The sequence below is a fragment of the Sinohyriopsis cumingii genome, chromosome 2 (genome assembly GCF_028554795.1).
Source record: "Sinohyriopsis cumingii isolate HCF-2022 chromosome 2, ASM2855479v2, whole genome shotgun sequence".
In the NCBI taxonomy this organism is placed as follows: domain Eukaryota; kingdom Metazoa; phylum Mollusca; class Bivalvia; order Unionida; family Unionidae; genus Sinohyriopsis; species Sinohyriopsis cumingii.
The window spans coordinates 110,755,465-110,768,650 of NC_142962.1; the positions used below are offsets into that span (position 1 = coordinate 110,755,465).

The 13,186-nt window shown below is 40.7% G+C and overlaps 1 protein-coding gene across 1 annotated transcript; it reads right to left on the minus strand.

Annotated features, from left to right (window-relative positions):
- Positions 1-232: 232 nt before the first annotated feature.
- LOC149805608 (uncharacterized) lies at positions 233-5,285 on the minus strand. The gene is made up of 3 exons (XM_089936533.1): positions 5,148-5,285; positions 3,226-4,413; positions 233-1,665 (listed from the first exon to the last, which is right to left on the minus strand). Exons 1-3 carry the CDS (start codon positions 5,266-5,268, stop codon positions 1,169-1,171), a joined length of 1,806 nt encoding a protein of 601 aa, XP_089792659.1. The 5' UTR covers positions 5,269-5,285; the 3' UTR covers positions 233-1,168.
- Positions 5,286-13,186: the final 7,901 nt, after the last annotated feature.

The following is a 13,186-nucleotide window of genomic DNA, read 5'->3' on the forward strand; positions in this document are numbered from 1 at the left end:
GTTGCTTATATATATATATATATATATATATATATATATATATATATATATATATATATATATATATACATATAAATATATATATATATATATATATATATATATATATATATATATATATATATATATATATATATATATATATATATATATATATATATATAGTTTCTTTTTTAAACAATATTTACTTTTGTTTCACATGTTAATCACATATTGCTTCAAAAGGTTATGGACAGATGCGATGTACAAGAAGCACGGCAATAATTTACTAAGAAATGCATAATTAATAATATAAAATATTTTATTTGCACCAATATGGTATCATTCAAATATTTCAAGTCACACAAATGTTTGCATACAAAAATGTCATAGCAACGTCAGCCATACTAGCATTGATTTAGTTTGCTTTTGGTGGAAATGTTGACTAAAATGACGAATTTAAGTACAAGAGTATACAGGATAACACAATTGTCGTTATGTAAAATAGAAGAGTAAATTATACATTTATTACCTGGATGGAGCAAATTAAATGATTTATGAATTATGTTGGATGAAATATTCATAATATTTAGAACTGATGTTCTACATGGTACATTCTTCCTTGATGGCATAATAACACATTATATATAGTGATCAACATGTTCAAACAAACTTAGTTTTATGTCATTATTTTAGTGCATATGTTTAAGCTAAACGGTATATTTCAAATGGTAACACTCCTGTAGAAAATATGTAGACAAATACTCAGACACGTAATAAATTTTCGGAACTTAGTAGTAAAGAATTGTATTAAAAAAAGTGTCACATATTTCATGTCCATCCGGTGTAACATGTATATCCCCAAAAATGTTCAATATCGCGAAGGCAATTCATATGTGCCAATATTGTTTGTATAGCAATTTACATATATACCATATACAGTATTAAACAAGTTTGTAACAATCATAATGTTCAGCTTAGTTCTTGTATGCATTTGAGTAAGTTTGTGTCAGGTTTCCCTGCCTGTAAGATACAGGGGTGCCTTTATGTATACAATTGGCACATATTGCAGTGATTATATTTTTTATATTTGTATGTGTCAGTTTTCTTTCTCTCAATCAATACGTATAATGGTTATAAGAAATGAGATCGGATGGAATTAAACAGAAATATTATATGCGGGAGATCATTACAAATGTGTGTTTTCTAGTACGCTAGGTGATGTAGAAACAAATTTCATCAGAGTGTCTTCGCCTAAATCTAATGCTCTAAGAACATCCTCAATGGGAGTGACAACTGCTTCTTGTCCAAAGGACATGGAACCTATGCCTATTCCTACACATCGGAGCTTTCTGTGTTCATCCATATGAAAAACCCCACAGCCCGAGTCGCCTGGGACAAGAAACGGAATTCTCGATTTTGAGGTGATTACGTATTGTCCTTTCATGAGATACGCCCTGCTTCCTCCAATAATGGGTGGAGATAATGTTCCATCATCGTGGTCAAGAGCAGCGTCTTGTCGGACCCTCACTACTACATGTTCATGACCGAGATAATTAGATGATGTTACACCAGATTTGGAACCAACTTTAATGAACTTGCCTTGCTTTAACTGCTCCTTCTCAATGGTTTCCTTCTTAAGGATTTCTCCGTTGTCAAACGTGAGACTCTGGCCAGGCTGTAAACCTTTGATGAAAATGGTTAGATATTTTATTGATTTGAATTATCCTAAAAATATCAGTTTAGCAGTAAATTTACTATATCACTTTTTTAAAAATTGAGTCCTAAAGACTTTTCATCTTAACATTTGTTGCTGAAGCAAATAGGAAATGTACCAAATCTTGGTAACCAGGTTGAATATTACCTTGTTTTTGTTGAATTGTTTTTCTTTATTTCTTTTCTTTCTTCGAATTTCCCCCCAGATATGTTGAAGAAATAATTAAAGGAAAATATGAAAGAGTTATAAAAGTGCAAGCAAATATGTTTGTAACCTTATAAAATCATGTATTGCGACAACTAAAACAACATCACTACTACTAATGATAATTATAATTGTATCGCATAAAGAAAGAAAAATGTTAGGCTTGATATATGTTAAAAGAGACTTCATTAGCTGGGGAGTAACGTCGCCTTCGGTGTCCACTGACTATTATTAATAACAATATTCTCGTACCTCCCGGAAGGTTTCGTCATCAATAACTAACCAAGCACAAATTTAAACATCTGTTTAGCACACTATGTTTAAAAATAGAGATATTTAAATATATTTCTCCGTAGATTGGGACTTGTTAAGTGTCATCAACAGTTGTATTTCCCCATGTGATCACTTTCGAATTTTGTATTGAAAGTGATGTGTACATTTTTTCCCGTTTGATTCTAATATTGTTCCAATTTAGATGTCACAATTGAAAAGTGTGCACAGTACGAATCCATTCCAGCACAGACAGAAACTTAACCTCGTACATAAATTATTTTTAAAATATTTGTACAATATATTCATATTTTATAGCAAATTTACAAAACTCGTTTACATCTTATGAATTATATATTCTAGGAGAAACCTTTAAAATGAAACTGATAGACGGTGAGCCTTTCTTTGGACCCAAATTAGTTGTAGCTGCCTACTATACAAATCATATAAGATGAGATTTTCGGTATTGCCTGTGCTGAGACAACGATACAATCAATAATAGGTTCAAGCCTACTAATGATTGCAATTTATCCATACGTGTAAGGAATTGTGTTAATTTGTTCCTAGTAATCTATTTCAGCTAATCAGCAAGCTTCATTTTTATATAATGTACTGAATAACCACTAAACGTAGGTGGTTATGTAGCGTATGAAATAATTATTTTCATGTGCTCAGTAGCGACTTTTTTTCTTTTCTTCTTGTTTTAGAAGCTTTTGTAAGAAGCATTGTTTGACAGCAGTACATTGTACATTGTAAGATTGGGTCAAATACCTTCTAGGAGTCGGCCACAAAACAAATATTTTACGTCTAACAAGGAATAGTTTTCCTAAAATAGACGTCTTAATTTTCTTCATCTTTTAAGTATACATGATAGATGTTACAATATGAAGGAAAACTAAAGAAAAAAAAACGGGTTTTTGTGTTTGTGTGTGTGTGGGGGGGGGCATTGTGTGCGTGCGTTGTGTGTGTGCGCGCGTGTGTGTGTGTGTGTGTATGTGTGTGTGGGTAAGTGTGTGTGTTAGAACGGAGTGGGCGAAATTTGTGTTTTTCATTACCAGATTCTGAAAGATCTTGGGCATCCATTCGGGCAAACCGTCCTTTATGTGGGTTTTTTCCTTCCTTTAGTTTAATTATAGCAGCATCAACACTGACTGGATGATCAGGATTAACATCGAACACAATTCTATCAATGTGACCACATATGTCATCATTATTAGTTCCGTGAACAGAAACAAACTCTCCGTTTGCTGGATGAACAACCTCTTTTCCTTTAACATTACTAATAGTAGAGGGTATCCCAAAAACATGTGCACAAGTTAAAAATCCAATGTCATTATCCTGTAGTTGTACAAACGGCCTTACAGTCCCTTGGACTATTTTGTCATGTGGTCCCATACTGACACCCATACGGAAAAGACTGGGGTCCCAGTCTTCTTCTGCTCTATCTAAATTCGTATTCCAGTTTGCTCCGGTTTTTGAAAATGTGGAACTTCCTTTCATCATTGCACCAACAAAAAAACCTTCTCTCACATCTACAGGGAGTGACTTCTGTCCGTCCCATAATTGCTTGGGGAATAGTTTCTCACCAAAAGGTATATACCCTTTCATTCTGCAGTAAAGAACTATAGTCGGCTCCTGTATAACCTCCCATTTTTCTTTTGTATTGATGTCTCCTGATTGGAAACGGATACTTCTGACATGGCACGGCTTTATCATCTCGAGGTTTCTATAATTTTCCATTAGCATGTCTGTATTCTTGGATACGACTGCATTTGCGTATTTTGCGTCAGTTTTTGACAAGGTACTCTCTACAAATTCCTTACTCGCCCGAACAAAAAGCTCCTCCTTGTTCACTGTATCGTACTCATGATATTTAACAGTCATTCCATAGAAATGTTTGTCCCTGTATGTCTCAATGACATCTTCCCAGTAATTGCAGATTAGGATAGGAAATTCCTGGTCACTGTTATTTCCTGCAAGTATTGCTGGCCAAACTTCAACCTTATTAGGATTATGAAACTGTGTTAACTCGTTACAAATCCACGATAGGATTGTCTTCGTTTTGTTCAGTTTTTCTTCACCATCATGTAACGAAAGTGAACATTTCAAACATTTAATTACTTTTTCTTCTTCCTCTCTACCGACAATGCCCAAGAACTGCTGTAAACTAGTATTGTCTCCACAATTTATTAACTTTTCGACGACGTCATAAGATGGGGCTAATGTATCACTAGGAGCATTTTCTGAAATATAACAATGAGATAATGAAAAGTCAACTAAAACATGATTTACGAACCAATGGTGTACTAAATGTTAAAAGTTTTGAGTTGGTGTATCATAACCTTGTTAGTAAGTGCGTGTTAAAACAGAGACAGTTTTTCATACATATATTTGTATCAGCTGACGAAAGAGAGAGAATCAATTGTAAGTACTGAATACAAAATTAAGACCATATTGTTCAATGGGCAGATTCCTAAGTATATCTACCAAAAAGATAAATTAAATCATAATTACAATACGTGAGAAAAAAAATTAGATTAAATTGATATAAATGTTTGAAATATATTTGATTATACAAAATTATTCATTTCATAGGTGGGCTGCCTGTCTAAATTTGTCATGAAATATCAATTTAAGTCTTGAGTCTCTAAGTATAGCCTAGGTAATTTACTGCATAGTTTTCTTTCTTAAGCTATGGTATATTATGTATTATTATATATACTGTATGTGATATATATATATATTCATTTGAATCTTGTGTAGTTTTAATCAAGACAATAAAAGTGTATGCCTGTATCTATGTGCGCTTCGGATTAGTTTATTTCCCAAAAAAGATTGCTAGCATGTTTTGATTGATAGTCTTTATAACAACGTCGCTGACCTTTGCTTAATGTATAGCTATTGCGTGGATCAAATCGAATTGAATAAATCGTATCTTTGTCTCCAAACAATTTTTGACTATGCAAAACGCCAATACCTTTACAATTCTCCAATGATATGCCATCATCCCCTTGAGTTAATGAGAGTGCTTGCTCCACCATGTCTTTATTATCTTCGTCGTTGTTATCAAAAGATGAGAATTGAATCGCAGTCTTCATTTCAGCCTCTGCTGGTTGGTTGGAGCTTACTCTTCTGTATATGAACTCGTCGCTGAGGAAAATTTCGAGAACTGTTCATGGAACACGGAGAGGTCGATCCTTTAAAAGAAGCTTGCACCATTGCCAAAGCGTGTTCCTTAGTGTACCGCCAACGATTCATGCCTGAAAACACCGTGGCTGTCATCAGTCCTCAAAAGACCCACTATGTCAAACGCCAATACTCGGTCAAAGCCCTACGCTGGTTACATTACTTGTGCGACAAGGAAGACAAGTGGATTCAGCATGCCCGCAACGGAGGGGGGTGAAAAGACCATCGGAACGCATTCGGTAGATGGCTGGGACTTAGAAAACCCCAAGATCGTGTACGAGTTTAACGGTTGCTTATTTCACGGATGTCCCGTCTGTTATCCTGACCGTGGCACTAAAAATCAGTTTTTACAACGAACCATGGAAGACTTGTACCAGACCACTTGTCAGCGACGCCTAAAGTTAGAACAGGAAGGATACCAAGTGGTGGAAATGTGGGAACACAAATATGATCACAGTTTGAAAACCGATCCCGAGTTTAAACGCCTCGTGGAAAGTTACCAGTTCATGGACCCCCTGAACCCGAGTGATAGTTTGTACGGAGGAAGGAACAATGACACCTGTTTTCTGTACCAAGCCGACGAAGAGAAAGGAGAAGAAATCAAATACTTGGACGTGTGTTCGCTGTCCCTACATGTGCAAATATTGTCGCTTTCCTGCAGGACACCCACAATTGTTCACGGAAAAATCGACCTGAAAAACATTCGACAATACGAAGGCTTGTTCAAGTGCACAGTTTTGTCTCCCACGGACTTGTACCATCCCGTGTTACCTCACCATTGCCAAGGCAAACTGATGTTTCCTTTGTGCCGTACTTGTGCCGAAACGTGCAACCAAGATCAACCTTGCCAGCACACCCAGGAAGAAAGCGCCTTGACGGGGACGTGGGTCGGCGTAGAATTGTTCAAAGCTCTGGACATGGGATATCAACTGTTAGAAGTGTACGAAATTTGCCACTTTCCCAAGACACAACAATACCACAAGGGTGATCCCAGTCAGAAAGGCATTTTCGCTGACTACGTGGATGCCTTTTTGAAACTGAAGCAAGAAGCCAGCGGCTATCCTTCCTGGTGTCACACTCCCGAAGACCAAATACAATTCAAAGAGAAATACTACGAACAAGAAGGCATCTCTTTAGACCACATCGAGAAAAACGAAAGCAGGCGATCGTTTGCCAAAGTGATGTTAAATTGCTTGTGGGGTAAAATGACACAACGTCCGTGTTTACCCAAGACGGAGTATTTGACAGAACCTTCCCGCTAATTTCAGATGATTCACGACAAAACCAAATTCATGAAACACGTAGACGTCGTTCGCGAGGATTTGATCTTGGTCAATTACGAAGAAGATCTGGACTTTGTACAAGACGACCCTTTTGGAAATGTCATCATTGCGGCTTACGTGACAGCTCATGCTCGCTTAAAATTGTACGAAGCTTTAGAACTGTTAGGGGAAGGCGTCCTGTACTTTGACACGGACAGTTGCATTTACATCCATCACCCGAGTCAACAACACCCTGACATCGAAAGAGACCGTTTAGGAGCCTGGAGAGACGAGCATCCCGACGACAAGATTATAAGTTTCGTCAGTGGCGGTCCAAAAAATTACGGCTACGAATACCAGGACACACAAGGAGAAGTGCACACGAAGTGTAAAGTGAAAGGATTGACTCTGAATTATCGTACCAGTCGTGTGGTCAACTTTGGGGTATTGAAAGAAGCCTTGCAATCTGGAGAAGATTAACACTTTAAAGTGACAACCTATCAACCCAGCAAGATTGTACGTTTACCCACTCACCACATCGTCAGTCGACCCTTGGAAAAAGTCTATCAAATCGTGTAGCAGAAGCGAGTGCGTCTTCCCAACCACTTTACTTTGCCGTACGGTGACATCGATATCGGACAGTATATCAAAAGGAATCATATGCAAGGCCAATAGTAAATGGTCAAGTGTCAGAAGAACCCGTTACCGAGAACAACCATTCCCTTCTGGACAGCACTTTCGTTTACATTCCCAAAAGACCCTTTCGGGAGGACACTTGTGTGACAATGCCTCATGTAAAGACTGTCAGAACATTACACTCTGCCCCTAAGACACCTTAGTGACCAAACACATGTTTTACAGAGACTTGTTTCTATTTCACGTTGATCGTTTTCATGTGCTTTGTATCGTTGTACATAACTATTTGACTTTGATGTATTTTAGTCTTTCCTGTTTATTTTTGAAACATTCCATAAACGTGTCCTGAAAAAAGTACATAAACTCTTGTATGGTCTGTTTTCGTGTCACAAGTGACATTCCTAACACTATGGCTACCTCTGCTGTCTCTGCTCCCTCTTCCTCTACTGTCAAAGTGATCGACGAACACTTAGATCGTGCCATTTGGGAGGCTTTGTCTCTTCGCCATCCCTTTAACATGCTCATTGCTGGACCTAGCGGTTCAGGCAAAACCGAATTCGTCAAACGCTTGATCGAACATAAACATCATTTGATCGATCGACCACCTCAGCGCATCGTGTGGTGTTACAAAGAGTGGCAATCGGCGTACAGCATCTTGCGAGAAAGTCAAGGTGATTCCATCGTGTTTGTGGAAGGCTTTCCTAAAGAAGACGACGGCATCGTCTCTGACTCCCGTCAAACCCATTTGGTCATTTTCGAAGACATGTTAGGAGAAGACGAAGAAGACATTAAACTGTGGTTCACGCGCAAAGGGCATCATCGTAATGCCAGTGTCGTTTACCTCACTCAAAATTTGTTTCAACAAAGTAAAGCCCATTGCACCATCAGTCTTGTTTAAAAGCCCTCGAGATAAATCGCAAGTGCAAGTCTTAGCCAAACAGTTAGGGACACCTTGGCTGACTCAGGCGTACGACGATGCCACTCAAACACCACACGCCTATTTACTCGTCCATTTGAAACCAACGACCCCCGAGGATTTGCAATTTCGTACCCACTTGTTTCACCACTGGTGCCAAGACGCAGGGCCTGTCCTGTACACGTCTCCGTCCTTGACTTAATTTCACTCCACAAACATATCTATAAAAACCTCAGACCCTTTTCGTCTGTCTCACACACATTTTGAACATGACGTCCCTTCAGTCGCATCTTCTAGTCAAATTGATTCGTGCCTTGTATGGCATCAGTCGAGAAAAAAATCCACAAATACGAGCTCGTGTTTTAGAAGCTATTCTCAAAGAAGTCTTACGATGGTTCACGGTGACGGCACGTCAATTACTCCAAGGAATCATTCAGATTCCTCATCAAACCAAACGCTTTTTTGATCGAAACAAAGTCGCTTTGACCCAACTGGCCGATCCCCGCATCGACACTCAAACCAAAAAACCAAATCATTTTGAAACCTGGAGGGAGCGGTACTCTAGGAGGGGTCATCATTCGCTCTCTCTTAAGATGGGATCCTAATGCCCCCAAACTTCTCCCCAAGAAAAAAGTCAAACGAAGCTCCAAGAAGAAGAAAAAGACCAGGTCCCCAAGGAGAACTTCTCCAGTGGCGGGACCCTCCTTTTACCAGACATCACCCCGGAAAAACAAAAGAGACCCCCAGAAAAAGAAAAGTCCACAGAAGAAATCTAGTCGCAAGAGAGGCACTTCGGCCAGGACGCAACTTTACACTCGCAAACTACGACCTGCCACGGCGGTGACCGCGTCTCTGGCAGCCTCAAGTTCATCCACTTCTCCGTTGATGACACCAAGAACTGAAGAGTACTTGGAGATGTTGATCACACAAAGAACATCTCCGTTGATGACCCCAAGAAGAACTTCCCCAGTGGCAGGACCTTCCAATTTAGTGGCAGTGGCTGCTGCTCACAAAGTACCTTCTCCCAAAATCAAAGTCCAAGAAAGATCGGGCATGTTACAAAGTTTACTGGATTTGTCCAAGCAAGAACTGGCTCGATTTAGTCCGTTACGTACCCCTGCTCGACGTGTCCTGACGTAAAGACAATCAGTGGCGACACGTTCCATTATAAAAAAAGGTGTGTGACCAAGTAGGGTATCAGTGTTTTTGGTGCTCCTGAAGACTCAAAGATGTCACCCTCCAGAAAACATCCCTCTTCTAAACAACCCCAAGGAAAGAAAAGGAAAGGACTGCCTCCTCGTTTAGTCAAACATGGGGACATGTGACCTGTCCTGTCCAAAGCTTCTCCACCTCTACCAAAAAATCTCATTCAATCAGCCTCCAAAGAGGTCATCGATACCGTGTGCGAATGCTGTTTGAACGTCTTCAAAGGCACGATCCCTTTGTCCAAGCACCAGAAACAATGCTTAGGCAAACATCGTCACGTTCTTCGCCAAATGGTTCAAAAGAAAATTCCCATTCGTCAAAAGAAGATGTTGGTCCAACGTGGAGGCATGTTGCCCCTCTTGTTAGGTCCCTTACTGAAAGGAGTCTTGGGAACCATGTTGGGAGGACTGGTGGTAGCAAGATAAAAAGGCCCTCGGAAGTCCCAAGAACTCAGAATCGGCCCCTGACAACCCCATGGAAGGACGAAAACTGGCTTTAGTGCCTTACAAACGATGGATGGAATACCATCGTTGGCAAGAACAACGCACCCCGCATTTACCCCCCAATCCCCATTTGAGCGAGATGTCCTAGTTACAACACGAATTTCAGTCCTTGATGGATCGCCAAGATTTGTCCGAAACAGAAAAATCGCAAAAGTACGGTCAACTCTTGCAACGACTGCAACTCTTTCACCAGAAAGCTTTAGACGAAACAGCTCTACCCACTCTGAACGATTTTAAGACCTTGATGAAAAGTCCAGCACCATCACCAGTACCAGTACCACCACTACCAGTGACCAAGACAGAAAAAGGAGAAGAAGAAGAAGAAGGGTTTCAAACTGCATCAGAAAAAGGACGCAACTTAACAACACCACCTACCTCCAGAATTGGATGGATTAAAAGAATGATGGCCACCCCTCTTCATCACAAGAGAAAAGAAAGTGAAGACAGAAGTGAAGACAGAAGTGAAACAAGAACCGATATCCCCCGCTCAGACATCCTCCTCTTCAACACCTATTGCCGGTCGCACACGCAAAGCATTGCAATCCAAGAAAATACCCCAAGAAAAAAAAGAGTAGCATCCTCCAAGAGTGGGTGTCTTATTAACACACAAACACAAAAAAATGGAAAAAGTCTTAGCCAGCATTTACTACGATCCCTCCCATCCTACAGGTTACGCAGGAGTTCAAAAATTGTATCGTGCTGTCAAAACTCGACTGAAAAGTCTCCGTTTACCTCAAGTGCAACGATGGTTACAAGAACAAGCTACCTACACTTTACACAAACCCATTCGACGCAAGTTTGCCAGAAGTCGCACCCGAGTGGAAGGCATCGATCATCAATGACAAGCCGATTTAGCCGATGTCTCTCATTTGGCCAGCTACAATCGTGGCTACAAATATTTGTTTTGTGTCATCGACGTCTTTTCCAAATTTGCCTGGGTCGTACCCTTGACTTCTAAATCGAGCAGAGAGTTAGTGCGAGCCCTGCAACGAGTGTTGAAACAAAGCGGTCGTCTCCCGCTTCGATGGCAAAGGGACAATAGTACCGAATTTCTGAACCAAGCTTTCCGAAAAAGAATTAAAGAAACGTGATATTCATTTTTTTACGACCGAGAATCCTGAATCCAAAGCCAGCATCGTGGAACGTTTTCAACGCACTTTGAAAGAACGCATGTGGAAATATTTTACGCATCACCACACTCTGAAGTACATCGACATCTTACCGCACCTGGTGCAAGCGTACAACCAATCTTACCATCGAAGCGTCGGACGTGCCCCGCAAGAAGTGACTCCCAACAACGAAGTGTTGGTGTTTGAGCGCCTGTTTGGTACGTCCCCGACGAGGGCTGTCCCCAAGAAAAGTGGAGAGTTGACCATAGGAGATTGGGTGCGCATTTGCAAAACCAAACGCACTTTCGACAAAGGTTACTTACCTAACTGGACGACCGAATTGTTTCGTGTCACTGGACGAGTGCATGTCCGTCATCCTACCGTCTATAAATTGGAAGACATGAACGGAGAAGTGCTCAAAGGAACGTTTTATTTGCCCGAGTTACAATGTGTCACCAAAAAAGAAGATGACGTGTACGACATCGAAAGCATTCTCGAACGCAGAATCCGTAAAGTGGGCAAACGACGTGTCAAAGAAGTCAAAGTACGTTGGAAAGGATATCCACCCAGTTTTGATTCTTGGATCGACGCTTCGCAAGTCATCGACTATAAAAAGAAGTGACCATCATGCCCTTTCACACCGACGCAGCTACGTCGACCACTCCTTCACCCAGTTCTTCTGTGCAAGATTTACAGAAACAACCCTTGTGGTTGTGGTGCGGAGAACGTGTGCCTAAAACGTAAATCGCCTTTTTCTGCCAAATCTTCGTGGTGTATTGTGTCATCGGGGCAGCCATTGCCAATTTGAGTTTGCAACAAGGAGACAAACAATTGTGGACCATTTTATTGAGCAGTTGCATCGGTTACCAGCTTCCCAATCCCTCCCTGAAATTCTCCTCGAACGGGAACCACGGGAACCTTGTGTCCAGTGCCAGTGCCAGTCACCACTCCAACAACAACCAGAACCCCATTTTGAGCGGAGACACGCCTCTGACGTCCAGTAACCCCTTGGACAGCCACAGAACTCTGGAATTATGAGTCACCAAAACCAATTTTACTTAACCTTACCCAGTGACAGTTTCATGGAGGTGTTTCCCCACAACACGTTGTGCTGTTACACGGCCAAATTACCTCAGGCCATCCCCTTAGATCACGAAGCCTATTGGGAAGTGGCTTTGGTAGAAATGATTCACCCTACACAAATCCAAAACATCACTGAAAAGCAAAACACTTTTGAGGTCGAAATCCTGAACCAACAATTGCAAGAAACCATAAATGAAATCGGGTTTTCAGCGGACATAAGACCATCCAACAATTCACCCTTCAATATCTACACCTTGAAAATTCCGTCAGGGTTTTATTTTAGTAGCCAACATTTGGTGGACACCATTGCTTCCAGGTTCGAGTTAGCCTTTGGCAAGGCCCTGAACAGAATCAAAAAAAGTGTCACCCTAGAGTACCATAAAGTGGCTCGTCGCTTCCTGATGAAATTTCAGGACACCCAAACGTTGTCCATTAGTTTTAATCGTGACTTGTTTGATATTTTAGGTGGAGACACAAAAATGGCTCCAAATTTTAAACCGAAGATCAACAGCAATACGGAATTTTACAAGTTTTTTCGATTCCCTGTAGAACTGAACCAAGGACTGAATTTGATCTTTGTGTATTCCGATGTGGTGGAGTACAACGTGGTGGGACACACCTCTGTGCCGTTACTGCGTGTCATTCCTTTCAAAGTGGATAGTGCCACGACCAGTGACCAGGAAGGTGGGAACACTTATCATGTCCACCGCGAATTTGTAAATCCTCACTATTTGCCCGTCAGTAAGTCTTTTTTGGACACGGTCAACATTGCTATAAAAGGAGATCTGGGACAAAATATTCCATTCACCAAAGGAAAAGTCACGGTGAAACTCCATTTTCGAAAACGGCTCTCTCACGACTCGTAAGTCATGTATCCAGTGTACCGAGGGGTTGCTCGACAGCGAGGACACGGTTTAGGAGATATGTTAAAATCGGCATTTCGTTCGGTGGTCCCAGTCTTGAAACCGATGGTGGCACGCGGATTGCACGCCTTGAAAGATGCGGCACTGACGCAAGGCAAAGAATTTCTCCAAAATGTCATGATCGACAAACAAAACCCTAAAGAAGCCTTCATGAGGGCTGGCAAAAATGTCTTGCTGCAAACGGGCAAAGAC

Coding starts and splice junctions, on each gene's coding strand:
- LOC149805608 (XM_089936533.1), bottom strand. CDS start 5,268: ATGAAGACTGCGATTCAATTCTCATCTTTTGATAACAACGACGAAGAT. Junction 4,414..5,147: donor ATCATTGGAGAATTGTAAAG/GTATTGGCGTTT, acceptor GTTATATTTCAG/AAAATGCTCCTAGTGATACA. Junction 1,666..3,225: donor CCAAGATCTTTCAGAATCTG/GTAATGAAAAAC, acceptor TTTTCATCAAAG/GTTTACAGCCTGGCCAGAGT.